The sequence below is a fragment of the Phocoena phocoena genome, chromosome 9 (assembly GCF_963924675.1).
Source record: "Phocoena phocoena chromosome 9, mPhoPho1.1, whole genome shotgun sequence".
Classification (NCBI taxonomy): Eukaryota; Metazoa; Chordata; class Mammalia; order Artiodactyla; family Phocoenidae; genus Phocoena; species Phocoena phocoena.
This window is the reverse complement of record NC_089227.1, coordinates 16225728-16246364: the sequence shown is the minus strand read 5'-3', so window position 1 is coordinate 16246364 and position 20637 is coordinate 16225728. Positions and strand designations below refer to the sequence as shown.

The 20637-nt window shown below is 34.7% G+C and overlaps 1 protein-coding gene across 8 annotated transcripts in view; it reads right to left on the bottom strand.

The window, feature by feature from the left end:
- The window catches only part of COG5 (component of oligomeric golgi complex 5), a 282724-nt gene that overhangs the window by 109609 nt on the left and 152478 nt on the right, over positions 1-20637 (bottom strand). For 6 of the 8 annotated variants that reach the window (XM_065883739.1, XM_065883732.1, XM_065883735.1 and 3 more), the window contains exons 8-10: positions 20356-20521; positions 13408-13520; positions 13077-13154 (exon numbers count right to left, since the gene is read on the bottom strand). The exons of 1 other annotated variant lie outside the window; for it this stretch is intronic. In XM_065883739.1, the coding sequence (XP_065739811.1) occupies positions 13077-13154; positions 13408-13520; positions 20356-20521 (357 nt within the window). The remainder of the gene's footprint in view (positions 1-13076; positions 13155-13407; positions 13521-20355; positions 20522-20637) is intronic. One more of the 8 variants, XM_065883740.1, reaches the window with a different exon arrangement.

The window sequence follows — 20637 nt, the reverse complement described above, 5'->3', positions numbered from 1 at the left end:
TTACATTTAGGCCTTTAATTCATTTTGAATTAATTTTTGAATACGGTTTAAGGTAAGGGTCCAATTTCTTTCGTTCACACATGAATATCCAGTTTTTCCAGCATCATTTGTTGAAGAGACTGGTAATATAAAGTTTGTGTGACCCTTTTTATTCTATATACCATTATTTGTCTTATTTTATCTGAAATTAATACTGTCACTATTGCTTTCACTTGAGAAATGTTTATCAGTCTATTTATTTTTATTCTTGTCATGTCACTGTTTTTTATCTCTTATAAACAAAGTATTCTATTTTTAAACACTGTTTTACCTTTTAATAAGAAATTATAAACCAAATATGTTTAATTAATAGGTTGTTTCTGCTTTTATCATCTCATTTTATGCTTTCTTTGTGTTTTCTTTGTTCTGTGGATGATTTTTGTTAGCTTTTATCTTCTCTAGAGGCTTTTTCTTTTATTTCTTTTGGATGTGTCATTATCTATTCCTACAACTAACCATAAATTCCTTTGATGCAAATCATCTTTGTAATTCACAGAATTACTGAAACAGATTTCTAGAAATAACAGGAATTCTTCAAGGCTTTTTAGAATTGCCAAAGTAAACAAGAAAATTCTAACTCCTAGATATGACCTTTTGAAAGAAAACACAGGGTCCCAGATAATCTGGCTACTTCTTCCTTTTTAGTGACAAGTCACTCAAAACTTCTAAGCCAAGAAGTATGTACTTTTAACTTAATCAGAGAAGAACTCAGACAAAGTGTCCATGCGTTAGAATGTATGTGAACGTTGGCTAGGAAATTAACATTTTCTGAATGTCCATTATGTAACAGGCACCACTGAATGTTATCTCATTTAAACACTACAACAACCACCAGAATGTAAGCTCCATGACAGCAGAGGTCCCATTTTGTCTTTCTTACCACTCTAATTTCAACATCGAGAATGTGACCAGGACATAATAGGCACACAATAAATATTTACTGAAAAAATGAGTGGAATGATCTGATGACATTTTTAGTCCCTTTCTAGAGTGAAAACAAAGGTCAAAGAGAAAAGGTGACTTGCTTAGAATTATATAGAAAGTAGTACAGTAGTACAGAAAGTAGTAGAGCTGGGATTTGATCTAAGGTTTGTTTGACTGATATATTAAAGTATTAGTCCCCTTTAACTTGACTTACAAAGCCTTATATGACATGATTGTCCCAGCCTACTTCTCTTGTTACATACCACTGAGGTCAAAGATCCAACCAGCACAAATTCCTTCAGGTTGCTGAAGGTTCTTCTGTAGTTTCTCCCAGTTACCAGCTTTTAATCCAGCACCTTCATCAGAGTCAGTTTAGGTGTCTCTTCTCTTTGTTCCCCCAGGTTTGGTGCACTCTGTTATATACATCTATAGCATCCCATGTTCCCTACCATAATTATATTTTCCTATTTAAATATAGGAAAAGAGCGGTGGTTAAGAAGAGGAACTCTGAAAGTAGGATATTAAGGTTCAGATCCAGTCTCTACCACTTCTAGAACCTGTGGGGCATCTGAGCGAAGACGATCTAGGCCACTAAATATGTACAAATCTCTGGCTTAAGAACAAGATCTAAGCTGGAGAAAGAGATTTAGGTGTTATCAGCATTTGGAGGTGGTAGAAACTATTAACATGTGTGAGCTTTTCCATAGATTGCATGTGGCATGAGAGGAAACGAATGTTGAGGATAGGGCCCAGGGGAAAAACACTTCTTAAAGGTTGGGGAAGAAATAATTTAGAGTGGAGAAAGAGAAGTGGTGGAGTTAGTTATTAAAAAAAAAAAAGATTGGTCACAAGTTAGTGATTGATGAAACTGGACAATGGGTACACAGAGAATCACTGTCCTATACTTTGGTTCTGTATGTTGGCTTCTGTTTGAAATTTTATGAATAAAATGTTTTAAAAGGAAGGGTAGGTAGAGAAGGAATGAAATTTTATGAATAAACCGTTTTAAAAGGAAGGGTAGGTGGAGAAGGAGGAATCAGTGAAGGATTCTGAAGAGATGTAGTAATCTGTGAAGGAGGAAACCAGTATTAGAAGTAGTTATTACCTCTAAGGAGTGAAGTAAAAGAATCTTAGAAGTGAGTAGAAGGATTTGGTAGTTGGGTCATTAAAATTCCTTTAGTAACAACTGTTTCAGTGGAGCAGAAGCTTGATTTCAGTGGTTTGGAGCAAAACTGAAACAAGAAAGTAGAGACACAAAGTACCTTATGGAAATCTGGGCATGAAGGGTAGAAATACTTTGAGGGAGATACAGGACCAAGGATTCTGTTCTGGTTTTGATTTTAGATGGTAGATCCCTGGGAGGAAGTAACTGGGAAAGGTTGATATTGGAGAAAGCAGAGAATGTCCTAGACAAGGATAAGATGTAGAATGTGAACAAAAGTAGAGGGGTAAGTCTGAGAAAAAAGAAGATACAATCAACCTCTATCTTTGATACAGAAGGGGAAGGTGAGGATCAGTTCAGATAAAGATTTTATAAGACAGTGAACTTAATGAGACAAGGTCAGAGGGAACCAGACATAACTAAGTTACGATCAAAATAGAAGAGGCAGTAAAAGATTTAGCAACAAGTCTGTGCCAGAGATCTCTGTGGAGAGATCACATTGTGAATGAGAAAGCTTGCAGACTTGATCAAAGAAACCAAACAGATGTGAATTTTATATTAGCTCTTAATCATCTTCTGGATAAAAGCAGAGGGTTCCTGGGGAAGCAAATATAAAGCAAAGAAAAAAGTTATCTTTACTGGAAAATAGCCTTCAGGGAGAACCATTTTGCTGTGTCTGATTAAAAAAGAAGGAAGGTACAGAAATTCAGAAGGGACTTGAAGATGAACATCACAGAACAAAATGAAAAGCCAGAAGAACTTCAGTTAAAATCAAAATGTTGGCTTTTATATGTATATTGTTCAAAGATGAAGGAATATTTACAGTACAATCTACTTGTTGTTTTTTAAAAAATGGGGGCTTAGATAAGGTGGTAGTGGGAGGAAGTGAAAAGTAGTCAGATTTCAGATACCTTTTGATGATAGAACAGATAGGACTTGTTAAAATGCATAGAGCTAAATATTACAGAAAAACCATATACAAAATGTTAACAGAAGTTATCTCGGGCTTCCCTGGTGGCACAGTGGTTAAGAATCCTCCTGCCAAAGCAGGGGACACAGGTTCGAGCCCTGGTCCGGGAAGATCCCACATGCTGCAGAGCAACTAAGCCCGTGCACCACAACTACTGAGCCTGTGCTCTAGAGCCCGTGAGCCAAAACTACTGAAGCCCGCATGCCTAGAGCCCATGCTACGCAACAAGAGAAGACACCGCAGTGAGAAGCCCGCGCACTGCAACAAAGAGTAGCCGCTGCTCACTGCAACTAGAGAAAGCCCTCACGTAGCAATGAAGACCCAATGTAGCTAAAAAATAAATAAATAAATAACTTAATTTTTAAAAAAAGAAATTATTTCTGGGCGATAGGATTAAACATGATGCTTCCTTTATTCTTTTTAATTTTTTGGAAGAGTAATTAAGATAATCTAATTCTAAAGACACGAATAAATTCTTGATGTAAAAAATTCAATACTGAAACACACATGGTAAAAATTTAAAGCTTCTCTTCAAACTCAAATCCCTTATCCCACACGTTTCCCTAGAGATCACTGTTAAACTACAGTGTTAAAGGGTTTTAAAACCCTTTCTATAGAGTTCTCGACCTTTCTTTTCATATTGCCCCTCCAAAAAGAAAACTAAATAATTAATTATATACATATTATATAATATGTAATAATTATATAATATGCATATTATATACATATAAGCATATTATATACAATAATTATATACATATAATATGTACTGATACATATTATATAATTTTATAATATAACTGCACTTAATTTAAATTTAACTTAGTTTCTCCCTGATGACAGATGCTAAATACTAAGGAGTAAGATTTTGTATGGTAGGACTGAACTCTGGAGACCACAAGCCAATGTAATATATAAGATGTTTTTGTGCCTCCCCTCTCCCTCCAAAAAACAGAACTTTTTCTCCCTCTTGGGGTCAATATTGCCCTTGTTGAGAACGCATGGTGGACTGGTATTTTAAATAGACTGTCACTCAAATTAGATTTAGTATGAACCACGATCTCCTCCAAACTTTTCCCCTGGCTTCCCTCACCATATTCTCTTTGGTTTCATCCTCCTCTTGAGATACTCCTTGTGGCCTCCTCTGTTACAATGTTTCCCAAACTCACTGAATGTAAATATTTTTAAATATACATTCTAATATATGTTTACTTGTTTAAAATTATATACAAATACCACTGTACTCATAAAATATGTGCAATATAAAATGTACGAAAATAGTTTAAAGGATAAAACTTGTAAAAAGGACAGGCAAAATTTATAACTATCTTCTTACATGTCAAAATGTATACACACTTTGGAAACCAGAGTTCTACATGAGTTTTATATGTTGCATTTTCGAGGTAGATTTCTTTTCTCTCTATAGCCGGTCTTTCCCATTACCATGGCTTTGATTGCCAATATGAGCCGATATCGTCCAAATTTATGTCTCTAGCAGAGGCCTCTTTTCTGAGCTCCAGACTCCCATATTAAACTGCCTAACTGACACCTTCACTTGGATGTCCCATGAGCACCTGAATACAGAGCTTATCTTCCCTCCTAAATGTGCTCTTCGGTTTATGCTCTCAAATGAAGTTACTCCTATCTACCAGAACCCTGTCAAACCTGAACCAATGATATTGTCCTTGATACCTTCTCCTCCATCTCACCACTTTTAATCCATCACTAAGATTTGTCAGTTTTATCTCCTGAGTAATTCTCAAATCACTGCAATTCTCTCCATTTTCATCGGCATCAATGTAAATTACTGTTATAGGCTGAGTTTTGACCCGACACAATTCATATGCTGAAGTCCTAACCCCCCCATACTTGAAAATGTGACCATATTTTGAGATAGGTCTTTAAAGAAGTAATTAAATTAAAATGGGGTCATTAGAAGGTCCTTATAAGAAAAAGAAATCTGAAACACAGACACATACAGAAGGAAAATGGTGTGAAGACACAGGGAGAAGACAGCTCTATGGACATTTGTATACAAGTCTTTGTATGGATATATTCTTTCATTTCTCTTGGATTAATTACTAGGGGTATATTGCTAGGTCATATAATATATGTATGTTTAACTCTTTAAGAAACAGCCAAACTGTTTTCCAAAGTGGTTGTAGATTTTACACTTCCTTTCAGCAGTATATGAGAGTTCCAGTTGCTCCATATCCTCACCAACACTTGGTATGGTCAGGTCTTTTAAATTTTAGATATGTGCTTAATTGACATCTATCTCTAAAGTGTCTATTCAAATCTTTGGCCTATTTTTTTTTTTTTTTTTTTGGTGATACGCGGGCCTTTCACTGTTGTGGCCTCTCCCATTGTGGAGCACAGGCTCCGGACATGCAGGCTCAGCGGCCATGGCTCACGGGCCTAGCCGCTCCGTGGCATGTGGGATCTTCCCAGACCAGGGCACGAACCCGTGTCCCCTGCATCGGCAGGCGGACTCTCAACCACTGCTCCACCAGGGAAGCCCTACAACTGATTTTTGTATATTGACCTTCTATTCTGTAATCTTGTAACATATCACTTACGAGCTCTAGTAGCCTTTTTGTAGATTCCATCGAGTTTTTAACATGGATAATCTTATCATTTGTATATAAAGACCATTTTACTTTTTCATTTCCAAACTGGAAGCCTTTTATTTCTTTTTCTTGTTCATTGCACTAGCTAGGAAAATGCTGAACAGAAGTAGTGAGAGCATAAAGAATCCTTGTCCTCTCCCAAATTTTAAGGGGGAAACATTCAGTATTCACCATTGTATATGATTTTACCTGTTCATTGTTCCTAAATGCCTTTTATCAGGTTGAGAAAGTTCTATTCCTAGTCTGCTGAGAATTCTTATCAGAAATGGATGTTGGATTCTGTCAAATACTTTTTCTGCATGTATTGAGATGATCATGTGGTTTTTCTTTTTTAGTTTGCTGACTTTCCTTTTCCAGTTAGCCTCATACTAAAGCCTCATTCAATCCTCCATAATTTTCAGCCTCTCATTTGTTCCATACTCTTGTCTGTACGCTGCGTTCTAGATAATAACATCAATTCTAACTGCCAGGCTAATTCATTTCCTGGTTTTACGTAACATCTGTTTAACCTATCTGCTGATTTTTTTATTTCAATGATTTAATTTTTAATTTCTAAATGTTCTATTTGGTTCTTCTTTAAACCTACCTGATCATTTCTTAAGTCACTTATTTCTCATTTTTTATTCCATTCTTTATTTTGAAAACATATACAGGTATTCTAGATTCTTTGTCAGTTAATTCTAACATCTGAAGTCCATAGTGTCCTTCAGAAGTTCTTTCGGAGTCTAAAACCTGTCTTGAATTGTGTTTATTTTTCCTGCTGACTCTCAATCATGCTTCTAGTTTATTTATAGGACTGGTGATTTTTAACTGTGAGCTCATAGTTGGCTGACCTTAACATGTGGAGAATCCTAATAGCTAAAACTAGAAATGCTTTCTTCTTCAGGGGATCTGCATTTGTTTGTGAGAGTAGGTACTATTACCAACCAAGGACCATGTCTGCCGCAGTCACAGGTCTCAGCTTAATGCAAGACTATCAGGTTCATTGCTCCACCTTGCTAGAGCCTAGTGAACTGATCCCATCATTGACATGGACATTTGACTGCAGGGCAACTCCAGCTTTTGCAATGACTTAGAGCTCACAAATCTCCACTACAGTTTCAACTACTTTATCTGCTTATGTATATCCGTATATACATATGCCCCTCAGAGATTCTCTTACTTTCTGCAGGGCCAACAGTGCATTACAAATTATGCTTTTCTTGGGGCTTCCCTGGTGGCGCAGTGGTTAAGAATCTGCCTGCCAATGCAGGGGACACGGGTTTGAGCCCTGGTCCAGGAAGATCCCACATGCCACAGAGCAACAAAGCCCGTGTGCCACAGCTACTGAGCCTGAGCTCTAGAACCCACAAGCCACACCTACTGAGCCCACGTGCCACAACTACTAAAGCCCGTGCTCCGCAACGAGAAGCCACCACAAGGACAAGCCTGCACACCGCAACAAAGAGTAGCTCCTGCTCGCTGCAACTAGAAAAAGCCCGCGCGCAGCAACAAAGACCCAGAGCAGCCAAAAAAAAAAAAAATTATGCTTTTCTAACTTATCTAAAATTTGTTTTACTGCAGGGAGAGGGCCTTTAAAAATAACTGGTCCCCATGCTAGTAAAGCAAAAATCTAACCTTTATAGGTAAGAGAATTTATTGACAATACCTGACTTAGACATGTAACTGGCTAACTGCCACTTGATTTTTTAATCAAATTGCGATGCCACTGATAAATGAGTTCAACATTTTTCTCATAATATTAAAAAGATTCCTAATTTGGGTGCCCTACAATTTTTTCTGAGTCTTAAATGCTATAATTAAATCATCTGATACATCTAAAAGGGCAAAAGAAAACATTCTTTTTCATAGTTAAAATCCTCGTTAGTACTATAGCTGCACAAAATGCTGAACACATTCCAAATATAGCCTAATGCATCCTACACACATGATTAAAAGATTCTGTTCAATGATAAAAAATGCTGGCTTAGAAAATGAAAGTATCATATCTACACTCGCACATATAGCTAAACTGGCTTAATTCTGCAGATGAGAATCTACAACCCGTTTTCCACCGTATGGATCCTGAATAACTTCTCAATAATTTGCTACACTCACTTTCAAAGTGTTACATATAGTATTGATGATTATATAGTGATACTAGAACTTTTAACAGGTTTTAAAAGATGCCAAAATTGAATTTCTCATGTCTAATAAACAGTCTAGAAATCTAATTTAAAATGAGAAGATTTATCCATTCAAGTAACCTTTGGAAATACAATATAAAAAGGGGAAAAAAGTATATCCCACACTTAAATGCCATAAAGAATTAATATGATAGGTATAAAGGTGTCTGCAACTTTATAGTATGAACTGAAAATAACAGGCTAATTACAAGTTAGCCAGAACATTTATTAAATTAAGCAGAAGCAGCATTAGTTATCTTAATTAAGGAAAAGTTTTCAGAAGGCTTTACATTAACACTGTATTCTTAAGATTTATTATACTTGATATAATTGGCCCAGTTTTATTTTATACTCAGTGCATTTATGCCCTCTTTACACTATGATGTATTCTTTATAACATGATAAACATCTACTACAAAACCTCCTGAACTAATAAAGCATTCCAGAAACTATCATCATGTAGGTTTTTTTTCTCCTCTTGTACATACCTAAGATTAGACTCTGAATACTAATATGTACAGTTCTCTCTATCATCTGAAATCAGATATCTTAACGAACAGCAAGGCAGATTTGGCAATATTAACCTCAAAACTAAACGTTTTTAAAGTAAACCCATTTTTTTGCCTACTAAAAGAATATAAATGATTTAACAATTCTCACAAGACCTCACAGAACAGAATGAAGGAAAACCATCCTCGCTGTTTTTATGACTACAGAATTACCAAATGTTAGATCATAAACCCATGATTCTTTAGTAAAGTGAGACATATAATCATGACACATTCATAGTAAATCCTTGATACTGTCTTATTTAAGGAAACAAGATTTCTTAAATTTCTAATTCTCAGCATGAATATACATGCATATCATGTTATTAGAACTGTTTAAAACAAAACTGACCTTCTCACACAGTAAGGTTTTTTATTACCATGCACATAGTAACTTTATGACCCCTAAATAAAAGTTTCAAAGTTTAAAAAAAAAGACTGAAATAATAATCATGATAGAAAATTAATGAGCCCATCTCTGAATTAAGTCTACATTATCTAATTTTCCTTCAGAAAACCTCAGCTTACAGGTAGTATTACCACCTCCATTTGATATGTGATGGTCTTAAAGATTATACGACCTATCCAAGGTTGCATAATCAAGGTAGGAAATCTTAGCTCTGTCTGATACCAGGGCCCAAGGACCCAGCTCTTAATCACTGTACTGTCCTGCCTTTAACACTATTTGAAGAGGTATTCAGAAATGTAACCTTGAAACTATTTGGCTGTCCAAATGCTAAAAAAAACTATACTTAATCCTATAAAAATTACCTTAGAATATTTTAAGATATTTTAAGCACTTGGATTGACTGTAACAGATAAATTTTAAATAATGAGCATGGCAAGGCAGTTCATTTGCCTACAGATAAAGTCTTAGGAACTTAACTAATCAAGTTTCTCCCATAAATTTTTTTTTAAAAATCCATAAGGAAATATAAATTAAATCAATGAGATACCACTACATACCTATTAGAATAGCTAAAATCCAAAACACTGACAATATCAAATGCTGACAAGCATGTGGAACAACAGGAACTTTGTTTCTTTCTAATGAGAATGCAAAATAATACAGCCACACTGGAAGACAATTTGGCGGTTTCTTACAAAGCTAAACATAGTCTAACTATAAGATACAGCAATCACGTGCCTTGGTATTTACTCAAATGAGCTGAAAATTTATATCCACACAAAAATCTGTGCATGAATGTTTGTAACAATTTAAATAATAATTGCCAAAAAATGGAAGCAACAACACGTCCTTCAATAGGTGAATGGGTAAACAAACTAGGTATATCCACAGAGTAAAATATCAGTCAGTGATTAAAAAAACGAGCAATGAAGACACGAAGAAACCTTAAATGCATATTACTAAGTGAGAGAAACCAGTATGAAAAGGCAACCTACTGTATGATCCCAATTCCATGATATTCTGAAAAAGACAAAACTCTAAAGACAGTAAAAAGATCAGTGGTTGCCAGGGGTTAAGGAGATAAGTGGGAGAAGGATGAACTGGTGGAGCATAGAAGATTTTTAAGGAAGTAAAACTATTGAACCTCTTTTGCATGATACTATAAATGGTGGACGCAGGAAATTATGTATTTGCATAATGCATTATGCATCTTGCATTGGTATAGTACATTTGTTACAACTGATGAACCATGAATGATATATTATTAATAATTAAAGTCCATAGTTTACATTAGGATTAGCTCACTATGTAGTACATTTATAAGTTTTGTATAATGCACAAGAGATGTTATGATAACCTAGAAAGTATCAGATGTATTTTCTGCTCAATTTTTTTGTACACCTAAAGCTGTTCTAAAAATTAAAAATCATTACTTTTGAAAGAAATCTACAGGTATTGAACTACAGCAAAAGAATAATAAATTACAAAAATTACTTAACAAAGGAAAATGTAAAGTACAGTTTTGTTTTGTTTTTTGTAGAAAAGAAACAAGTTGGCAAGAAGTCAAACACGGAAATTCCATCACACTTTATAGTTAATTACAGAAGCATTAGAATCAAGTGGCTTAAAACAAAGAAACCTGGAAAATTAATTCTTAATTTTCCTACTTGACATGAAATTAATAGCGTAATTTCATTTATATTTAAATTATAAACCAAAGAAAAAATATCTATTAATTTAGCTTTCAGTGAATTTCAAAATGTGGACTACAACTTATAAAAATTTAATACAGGGGCTTCCCTGGTGGCACAGTGGTTGAGAGTCCGCCTGCAGATGCAGGGGATATGGGTTCGTGCCCCGGTCCAGGAAGATCCCACATGCCACGGAGCGGCTGGGCCCGTGAGCCATGGCCGCTGAGCCTGCATGTCCGGAGCCTGTGCTCCGCAACGGGAGAGGCCACAACACTGAGAGGCCCGCATACGGCAAAAAACAAAAAACAACAAAAAAAATTTAATACATAAATTTTAAAAATCTGTTCTGGTAGATTGCAATCTAAAAAAAAATTACTTGCTAGAAATTATCTTCCTAGGAAAAAAGCATTAATTTCTACATAGATATTGTAGAAAGCATATGACATAAATTCTAAATCATTTCATCCTGAATTATTTACATTGTTTTCATTTTAAAAAAATATATTCAGAGGTTTAAAGGCTAAACCACTAAATTAAAAAGAACTTTCAATACCAGAATATATCCTTAAAAATCTTGAAGCTGCAAAAAAAACCTAGTAGTGTAAGAACATTCTGTTTATAACATTTTCCTCAAAAACAGATTACAAAATGATTTAGAGATCTTGGTTCAGAAACTGCTCTTCAATGACCCAAGATATATACCATCACCTACTCAAGTTTAAAATTTTATGAAGATTTTAAGGATTATTATTTGGGCCTCAAATCATTGTAAAAATCCTATACTTTTTATAAAGGTTCTACTGCCACTGATAATTATTTTAACTAAATAATACTCTTACATTGTAGTTATATAATTAGCAAAAATATCTGTTTACAGCTTTTTAACGAAGGTTATATAATTAGCAAAAATATCTGTTTACAGCTTTTTAACGAAGGAAACACTAAAGAAATTATAGCAAATATAGTAAATTTTATGTGCTATCTTTGCAATTTATGACATATTTTCCTTAGAGTATTTTTACTTCTCTTTTGTCCTAGAGTTCCCAAAATTGCAGGGTCACAAGTTATTCTGGACTTTCCAAAAAAGACTGATCTATTCTGAATATAGATGAGTATACTGAATCCCAAGAGGGACTAAATTTTTATTCATAAATATCACCTTATAAGAAAAAACAACAACTAAACTGTAAAGTTACATTAAAATTTATAATAAATGTAAATATGTATGTGTGTATTGTGTACAACTACTGTCTTAAAAAACGTAAGAAGAATATTTGGAAGAGCAATCTTCTCTGGCTTTCATCAAATAAGAAATATTTTTAAGTAAATGAAAAGGACGAATACAATGAAAGCATATATCCCTATTCCTCATAATCCTTTTTAGTTAGAAATAATTCACATGCATTTAAAACCTCGCCCAGTGTTCATCCAGTATAATAACTGTTGACAAGAACTGATATGTAAGTTTTTATGTAGAAACTCTGCCCAATGCAGCAATATCACAACTTTCATATATAACATACAGCAGTCTTAATTATATTCATCATGCTACACATTACATTCCTAGTATTTATTTATCTTGTAACTGGAAGTTTGCACCTTCTGACTGCCTTCATCCGATTTCCCCTTCCCGGCTGCCCTCTGGCAACCACCTGCTTGTTCTCTGTTTCTGTAACTTAATTTCTATTTTGTTACGTTTGTTCATTTGTTTTTTAGATTCCACAGTATTTGTCTTTCTCTGTCTGACTTGGTTTATATACTGTTACTATAACATATCACAGCCACAAGCAGGACTATGTACTGAGTGCTATGAATCCTCCTAGCAAATCACCAAATTTGGGGGTGGTTTTGGAGATCCCCAACACAGGAAATAAAATATTTAAAATTCTGAACTACAAAGTAAACTACCTACACCACGATGATAGAAACTTAGAGAATCTTTTTCTTTGGAGCACTAGGTGTTAAGATTTAATGAACAGAATATCTAGTTAGTCCATTCATCACTATCAAAAACATATCAAAATGAATGAATAAAATGTAGAGTCAGGGATTTCTATGCATGGAAGGAATTCTTGTGGCCCACGAGGTCAGTAGATCGGTAGATGACAGAAGGGAGACTTTAGAATATGAAAAAATAATAAAGTGCTTTATAGGAAAAATTAACAACTGAATGGATTGTACCATCTTCAGAGAAGACTTTATAAGGCATTATAACAACCACTAATTAAATCTCTTACATACCAAAAATTTTTATCTTATTCTCTATCGGGACTTTAAAAAACTTTTACAATAAATCATTTATATTATTAAAAAATGGGAAATTACTATATGCATTTGAGAATTATTCTATAAATAGTATTAGCTAGCATCTACTCAATAAACAAACATGCAAAGAAAATTTGTGGTTGTCAAGAAATATACTTCCCCTTAGCTATCTGACATGTAGCCTCTCTGTCAGACAGGAACACAAATAATCCTGGCTCATTATCTTCCTGCATTCTTTTATAAAGAGATAAAAATACTTTCATTTAAACATACCTTAACTATTTCTTCAATGAAACAAATGTGAGAGACAGGGTCTCTCTTCTTGGCTAATATTTTTTGCAGATGTTGTACCTAAAAAGGGGGAAGAGAGGGAGAATGTATATAACTGAATATTTTCAAATGAAACAAGTATTAAGCATAGGCATTAGAAACATTAAGGGAAGGGAAAAGACATTTTGCTAGAGCCCTTACATATATTATAATTAGCTAATGTAGGTATTTTGAACTCTCAGAGATTTTAAGAAACCTGCCCAAGGTCACACAATTTAGAATAACCAGGAATTAACCCATAATTAATGTTATTTTCACTCTCTCAAATATTTACCTGGCCACAAACAGTAAAAATATGATCCACAAGTTTCTCCATATTGGTCCAAAGGGAAGCACGAAACGCTGCAGAGTTTCCTGGGGCTGGCATGGTAGATCGTCCAGGTGCCCCTGGTATGAGCAAGAGAAAAACATGAAAAATAAAAATTTCCAAATATAACAAAATGTACTGATACGTTATTATGAAAAGCACATACAGGCTAAAAGATGAGAAGTTCCTTTTTGAAGAAATTATAATTTCTCATAAGTGACATAAAAAAGAATCTTAACCTTTTGTGTTTAAGAAAGGAAAATATGACCACACACACACACACACACACACACACACACACACACACACCCGCCCAGGAAGGATAATACAGAAAACAGGAATTAATAAGAAAGGTTTCCTAGAAGGAGGAGTTGAAGAGGTGGGAGGTAGTAGCAGGTGAAAGGAACAGGAATAAAAGCGGTGAGTCTCTGTGAACCATACAAACGTCTTATATGCTGATGTTTCAAAATAAATTTAAATTTTAAAAGAATGAAAAAAGCAAACTCTAAAACTAAATACAAACAAATACAGTAACACATAAAACTAATGGTACTTCAAATTAATAATACAACCACCACACACAGGAAAATAATTAATTCAAGTAATTTTTAATTACAGCATCCTGACTTTAGTAAGATATATTTTAGGGGCAAAAAGAATCACAAAGAAATATTGTATTTTACTTAATAGATGTGTTGCCTGATAGTAATATTGAAACTAAGTCTATTTTAGAATGGTGCAAATGAAGGTTCTCACTATAAACAGAACGAAGATACAAATGAGTAATGGGAATTGGAGGTATGTGTCAATTCTGTTCACTAAAGGACAGAGAGATGACAACTCCTTAATAGAAATGAGCATGCCTGATATCCAAATTTCAATCTCTATGCACCATTCCCCAATAAAAGAAGCCAAGGCTTACTGAAGAAAAAAGTGATTCCGTACCTGGAGCGGTAAAAATAGAAGGTGAACCTGGTGCATACTGGGCCAGAGAGCAAAAAAAGCGTTCAAAGTTTGAGGAAAGAAGCATTCCGAAAGTCGACAGAAATAACAAGATGGTGAATTGTTATTCTAGATAATAAAGATATTACAAGCAAATAAAACTAGAGACCACTACCTCATGAACATAGATGTAAAAAGCCTCAACAAAATATTAGCAAATAAAATCTAAAAATGTATAAAAAGAATTTTATGCCATAATCAAATGGGATTTATCCCAGGTATGTAAGCCTGGTTCAACATTCAAAAACCAGTTTACAGGGCTTCCCTGGTGGTGCAGTAGTTAAGAATCAGCCTGCCAATGCAGGGGACATGGGTTCGAGCCCTGGTCCAGGAAGATCTCACATGCCGCGGAGCAACTAAGCATGTGCGCCACAACTACTGAGCCTGTGCTCTAGAGCCCGCGAACCACAACTACTGAGCCCTCATGCCATGACTACTGAAGCCCACGCACCTAGAGCCCGTGCTCCAAAACAAAGAGAAGCCACCGCAATGAGAAGCCCGCACACCACAACAAAGAGTAGCCCCTGCTCACCGCAACTAGAGAAAGCCCGCGTGCAGCAACGAGGACCCAACACAGCCAAAAATAAAATTAAATAAATTAAAAAAAAAAACAGTTTACATAATCCATCACATCAGCAGACTAAAAAAAGAAGAATCACATTAATACATTTGATCATAGTAAACAAAATCCAACAGCCATTAATGGTAAAAACTCTCAATAAACTAAGTATAAAGGGAATTTTCTCAATTTAATAAAGACTATAAGAAGCCTGCAGCTAACATCATACTTAATGATGAGAAACGTCCCCATTAAGATCAGGTACAAGGCAAGAATGTCCCCTTTCACCACCACTTTTCAACATTATACTGGAAGTCCTTGCTAATGTAGTAAGGCAAGATAAGGAAAGAAAGGTGTATACTGGGAAGTAAGACATAAAACTGTCTTTGTTTGCAGATGGTACAATCATCTGTGTAGAAAATCTGAAAGAACCAATCAAAAAAGTCCTGGAATTAATCATTGATTATAGCAAAGTTGTAAGATACCAGGTTAATGAACATAAGTCAACTGCTTTCCTATATACCAACAATGAACAAGTGGAATTTGAATTTGATAACAAAATATCATGTGTGTTACCCCCCGGCCAAATGAAATACTTAGGTATAAATAAATCTAACAAAATAGGTACAAAATCTTTACGAGGAAAGTTACAGAACTCTGATGAACAAAATCGAAGAGAAACTAAGTATATAGAGAAATAGTCCATGTTCATCGATGGAACAATCAATATTGTCAAGATGTCAGTTCTTCCCAATTTGATCTATAGATTCAAGGCAATCCAAATCCAAATTCTATAAAGTTATTTTTTGGATATCAACAAACGGATTCTAAAGTTTATATCGAGAGGCAAAAGAACCAGAAGAGCCAACACAATATTGACAAAAAAGAATAAAGTTGGAAGACTGACTAGCCAACTTCAAGACATTCTATAAAGCTACAGTAATCAAGACAATGTGGTATTAGCAAAAAAGACAAATAGATAAATGGAACAGAATAGGGAGCTCAGAAATACACCCACATAAATATAGTCAAATTATCTTTGAAAAAGGAGCAAAGGCAATAAATTCGGCAAAGGTAGAATCTTCAGCAAATCATGTTGGAATAACTCAATAACCACATGCAAAACAATGAATCTAGACATAGACCTCACATATTTCACCAAAATTAACTCAAAATGGATCACAGACCTAAAAGTAAAGTGCAAAACTGTAACACTCATAGGAGATAACAAAGGAGAAGACCCAGATGACTTTGGGTATGGCAATGACTTTTTAGATACAATACCAAAGACATGTTCTATGAAAGAAATAATTGATAAGCTGGACCTCATTAAAATTAAAAACTTCTATTCTGGAAGAGACAAATAAGAGAATTAGAAGACAATCCTTAGAGTTGGAAAAAAAGATATTTGCAAAAGACACATCTGAAAAAACTGCTACCCAAAATAAAAATTCTTACAACAGTAAGAAACACTCCTAATTAAAAAATGGGCCAAATACCTTAACAGACACCTCCCTCACCAAAGAAGATGTACAGATGGCAAATAAGCATACGAGAAGATGATCCATATCATACAGCATCAGGGAAATGAAAATTAAAACAACACTGAGATACCATAACATATCTATTAGATGGCCAAAATCTGGAACAGTGATAACACCAAATGCTGGTGAGGATAGGGAGCAACAGAAACCCTCATTCACTGACGGCATGAACACAAAATGGTCAAGCTAGTTTGGAAGACAGTTTGGTGGTTTCTCACAATACTAAGCATACTCTTACCGTACAATGCAGCAATTGGGCTCTTTGGTATTTACCCCAAGGAGCTGAAAACTTATGTCCACACAAAAACCTGCACAAAGATGTTTACAGCAGCTTTTGTTCATAATTGCCTAAACTTAAAAGCAACCAGGATGTTTCACTAGGTGGATGGATAAATGAACTGTAGTACATCCATACAATGGAATATTATTCAATACTGAAAAAAAAAAGAGCTATCAAGCCATGAAAAGAAATGGAGGAGGGCTTCCCTGGTGGCGCAGTGGCTGGGAGGCCACCTGCTGATGCAGGGGACACGGGTTTGTGCCCCGGTCCGGGAAGGTCCCACATGCCGCGGAGCGGCTAGGCCCGTGAGCCATGGCCGCTGAGCCTGCGCGTCCGGAGCCTGTGCTCCACAATGGGAGAGGCCACAGCAGTGAGAGGCCCGCGTATCGCAAAAAAAAAAAAAAAAAAAAAAAAAGAAATGGAGGAAACTTAAATGCTTATTACTAAGTGAAAGAAGCCAATCTGCAAAGGCTACATGATGTAGAATTCCAACTATATAACATTCTGAAAAAGGTAAAACTATGGAGACAATAAAAAGATCAGTGGTTGACAGGGCTGGGAGTGTGGAGATGAATAAGCGAAGCATAGAGGATTTTTAGGGCCATGAAAATTTTGTTTGATATTATAATGATGGAAATACGTCATTCATTATAAATTCGTCCAAACTCATAGATGCAGAAACCTAAGAGTAACCCTACTGTAAGCTATGGACTTTGGGTGGTTATGACATGTCAGTGCAGGTTCACCAACTGTAACAAATGTATTACTCTGCTGGGGGATGCTGATCATGAGAGAGGCTGCGCATGCGTGGGGGTGAGGGTATATTGGAAATCTCAGTACCTTCCTCTTAATTGTGCTGTGAACATAAAAATACTCTAAAAAACAGTCTTAAAAAAAAATTTTTAAAAAGGATGAATGAATAAAGTGAAGGTCCCTAAATATACCTCTTCGTTCCTGGTTTCATTTTCCTTGCTCTCTCCCCAGAGCTCATGTTATTTTGAAATTAATGATTATTATTAGAAGGCATATATTTATACATTCATTACATCTGCATGTATGTAAAGCAATACACAGCACCATCTGTCATGTTCTCAGGCTTTAAATACAATAGCATACTGTATCTTTTTGCAACTTGCTTTTTCATGTAAGGGAGCTGAGAATTATCTATACTGATAAAATTTATAAATTTAAATATTGTATAGTAGTCTACTTAACAAATAAGCAAGTTTATCCATTTTTCCAATGAAGGAAAGACTGTTTTCAGTGTTTAGCTATTATATAATAGTAATAAAAATTCTTATACATATGTGCCAGAGTTTCTCTAGGGTTTACTCTTAAAAGAGAAATTATAAGATTATAAGGTATACCCATTTTTAATCTCAGTGAGCAGTTTGATAAAACTGAATAAAGTGTTTGAAACATTTTATTCTCCTACAGTCAGAGTATAAGAGTTTCTGCCCTCATCCAACATTTAGTTCTGTTTTAGATTTAGATTTTGCCAATCTCACGACTGATAAATAGGATCTTGCATCATTTGTTTTTCCCTAATAACTAGTTCATATCCTCTAAAAAGAGGCTGAACATCTTTTCATATTTACTGGATATGTTCTTCTGTGATCTGCCTATTCATATCCTTTATCTATTTTTTTCAATTGAGTTATTTATATTTTCCTTAGTGATTTATAAACTTTTAGATACATTTTGGGTAACGCGTTCCTGTATAATAATGTTATTTATTTTGTAAGTTTTGAAACAATCTTACACGTATAGAAAATTTTGAAGTATAGTAAAAAATATTTTTCCCTGAATCATTTGGGAATAAGTTACTGACATGAGGCCCCATCACCCCTGAAGGCTTTAATGTGTATTTCCAACAAAAATGACATTCTACTACATTATCTCAATATAACCAACAAGATCAGGCAATTAACATTAATCCTGCCAAAGTAACATTTTAAAAAATAAAAATAGCAATGATTATTCTTTTAAAAAATAATAAAGAGTAGGGTTTCTACATTAAATCATGGTATCCACTCCTCAACAGATGATAATAAGGCTTTTAAACTCTTTATTCTTTCAGAAAAAGGGAGCATACATTAGCACTGACAGGATGTGAATAACTGCTTTCATTTTTTTCCTATTCTTGACAACACAAGAGGGAATGAGATTAAACTGCCTCTGGAAATTTAAACATTAGATCAAACTTTTTGAGAATAATTGCTGGGAAAAGCTGAGAGTAAAATCTCCTCTGGCAATTTCTTTCCAAAGCTCTCCTTCTGGGATGGTCTTAATACAGACCTATTCAGAAGCTAGGGTTAACCTTTAAAAATCCCTTTAAGATCTAAGATTCTTTTATCTCTTTTTATCTAGTGCAAATTATTTATGAGGGACATATATTCTGTGTTATTTAAGGTTATGTTTATATAGCAAACATAAAAATAATAATGACTGCAAATATTTTTTAGTATTAGCCCTATATCAAGAACTGTTATTAATTTTACATGTATTATTTATTCTTAAGGACAACTCAATGGTATTAGAGTATCTTGTTCAATAGAAAAATAAGAAGAGAAAAACTGGAGGCAAGCAGTATAGACAACACTTTGGGTAATTTTTCTATAGTCTAAATAAAATAAGGTGGTAAAACTGAAGAAAGAAATTGAGTCAAGATAGATTTGTTTGTCTTTAAGCAGAAGAAGATACAATAGCACGATTGTATGTGATGGGAAAGAGACATAATAAAGGAAAAACTGATGATGTGGTAGAGAGAGGGGATCTGTGAAAGCAACGTCTTTGAATGATGGGATCTAATGCAAAAGCAGAGTACTTGGTCTCTGCTAGGAGTAAGTACAGTCCATCCGTATTAACAGGAGAGAGGAAAGATTTTAAGGAGAGAAATGCAGAGTTGGTGTTCCTTAGAAAAATGAGAGGTACACAGAACATGTAGTCTTTCATGTCTCTGAAGTGTGTTATGTATGTGAATGTCATCATCGGGTATCTTTTGGCAGGAAAAGGGTTGGGACTGCTACCTTGAATCTACCTGTTTCTGGTTTTCTTTAGATTGTGCTATAGTTGTAATGTTCCCAAAGCTTTTATCAACTTCTGTCTCCACATTTACCCATTACTGCTCCTGAGTATGAGAATTATACAAAAGCCCAGAAAGATAAAGTAGAGACTGTATTTCCTTAAAAAATATTTTCTGTCTCAATAAGAAGTACATGTGAGGATAAGGATTTCAGAAAGAAAAATATGTTCCTTTTTTTTTCTTGCATCTGTTTCCTCTGAACTAAATGAAGCCATAGTTTACAGATTTTATCTAGAAGTTCTGAATATACCAATTGGCCAGTTCAACTCACTGATTAGACAAAAAAAGTTATAAATAAATTCTAAAACATAATTTCTTCTCTCATTTTCTGTCTACTAAAAAATGAGTCATTAGATTACTTTGAAACTTGAATGCTTCACATACTATTCAAAGGACTTTTCAGTTATAAATAAATAAAGAAGCTAAAGATAAACCACATCCATACCTCTCACAGCTGACTGGGAAGGCTGAGTCAAAACTTTGATGTCTAATGCACTGTGGATATTTTCTTCTATAGCAGCACAATATCCATCCACAACACTGGTAATAGTATCCTTCAAAGTTCCAAGATTATGGAAAACCTGAAGAGCTGTTCCGACCTGGGTTGGATTCTTTAAAAAGGTGGTGGTGGGGTGAGTTGGGAATAGATATAAATAGGAAAATAAATACAAACAACATAACTCTACAACTTTAAGTGGTACTTGAGCAGTTACTACAATATTTTAAA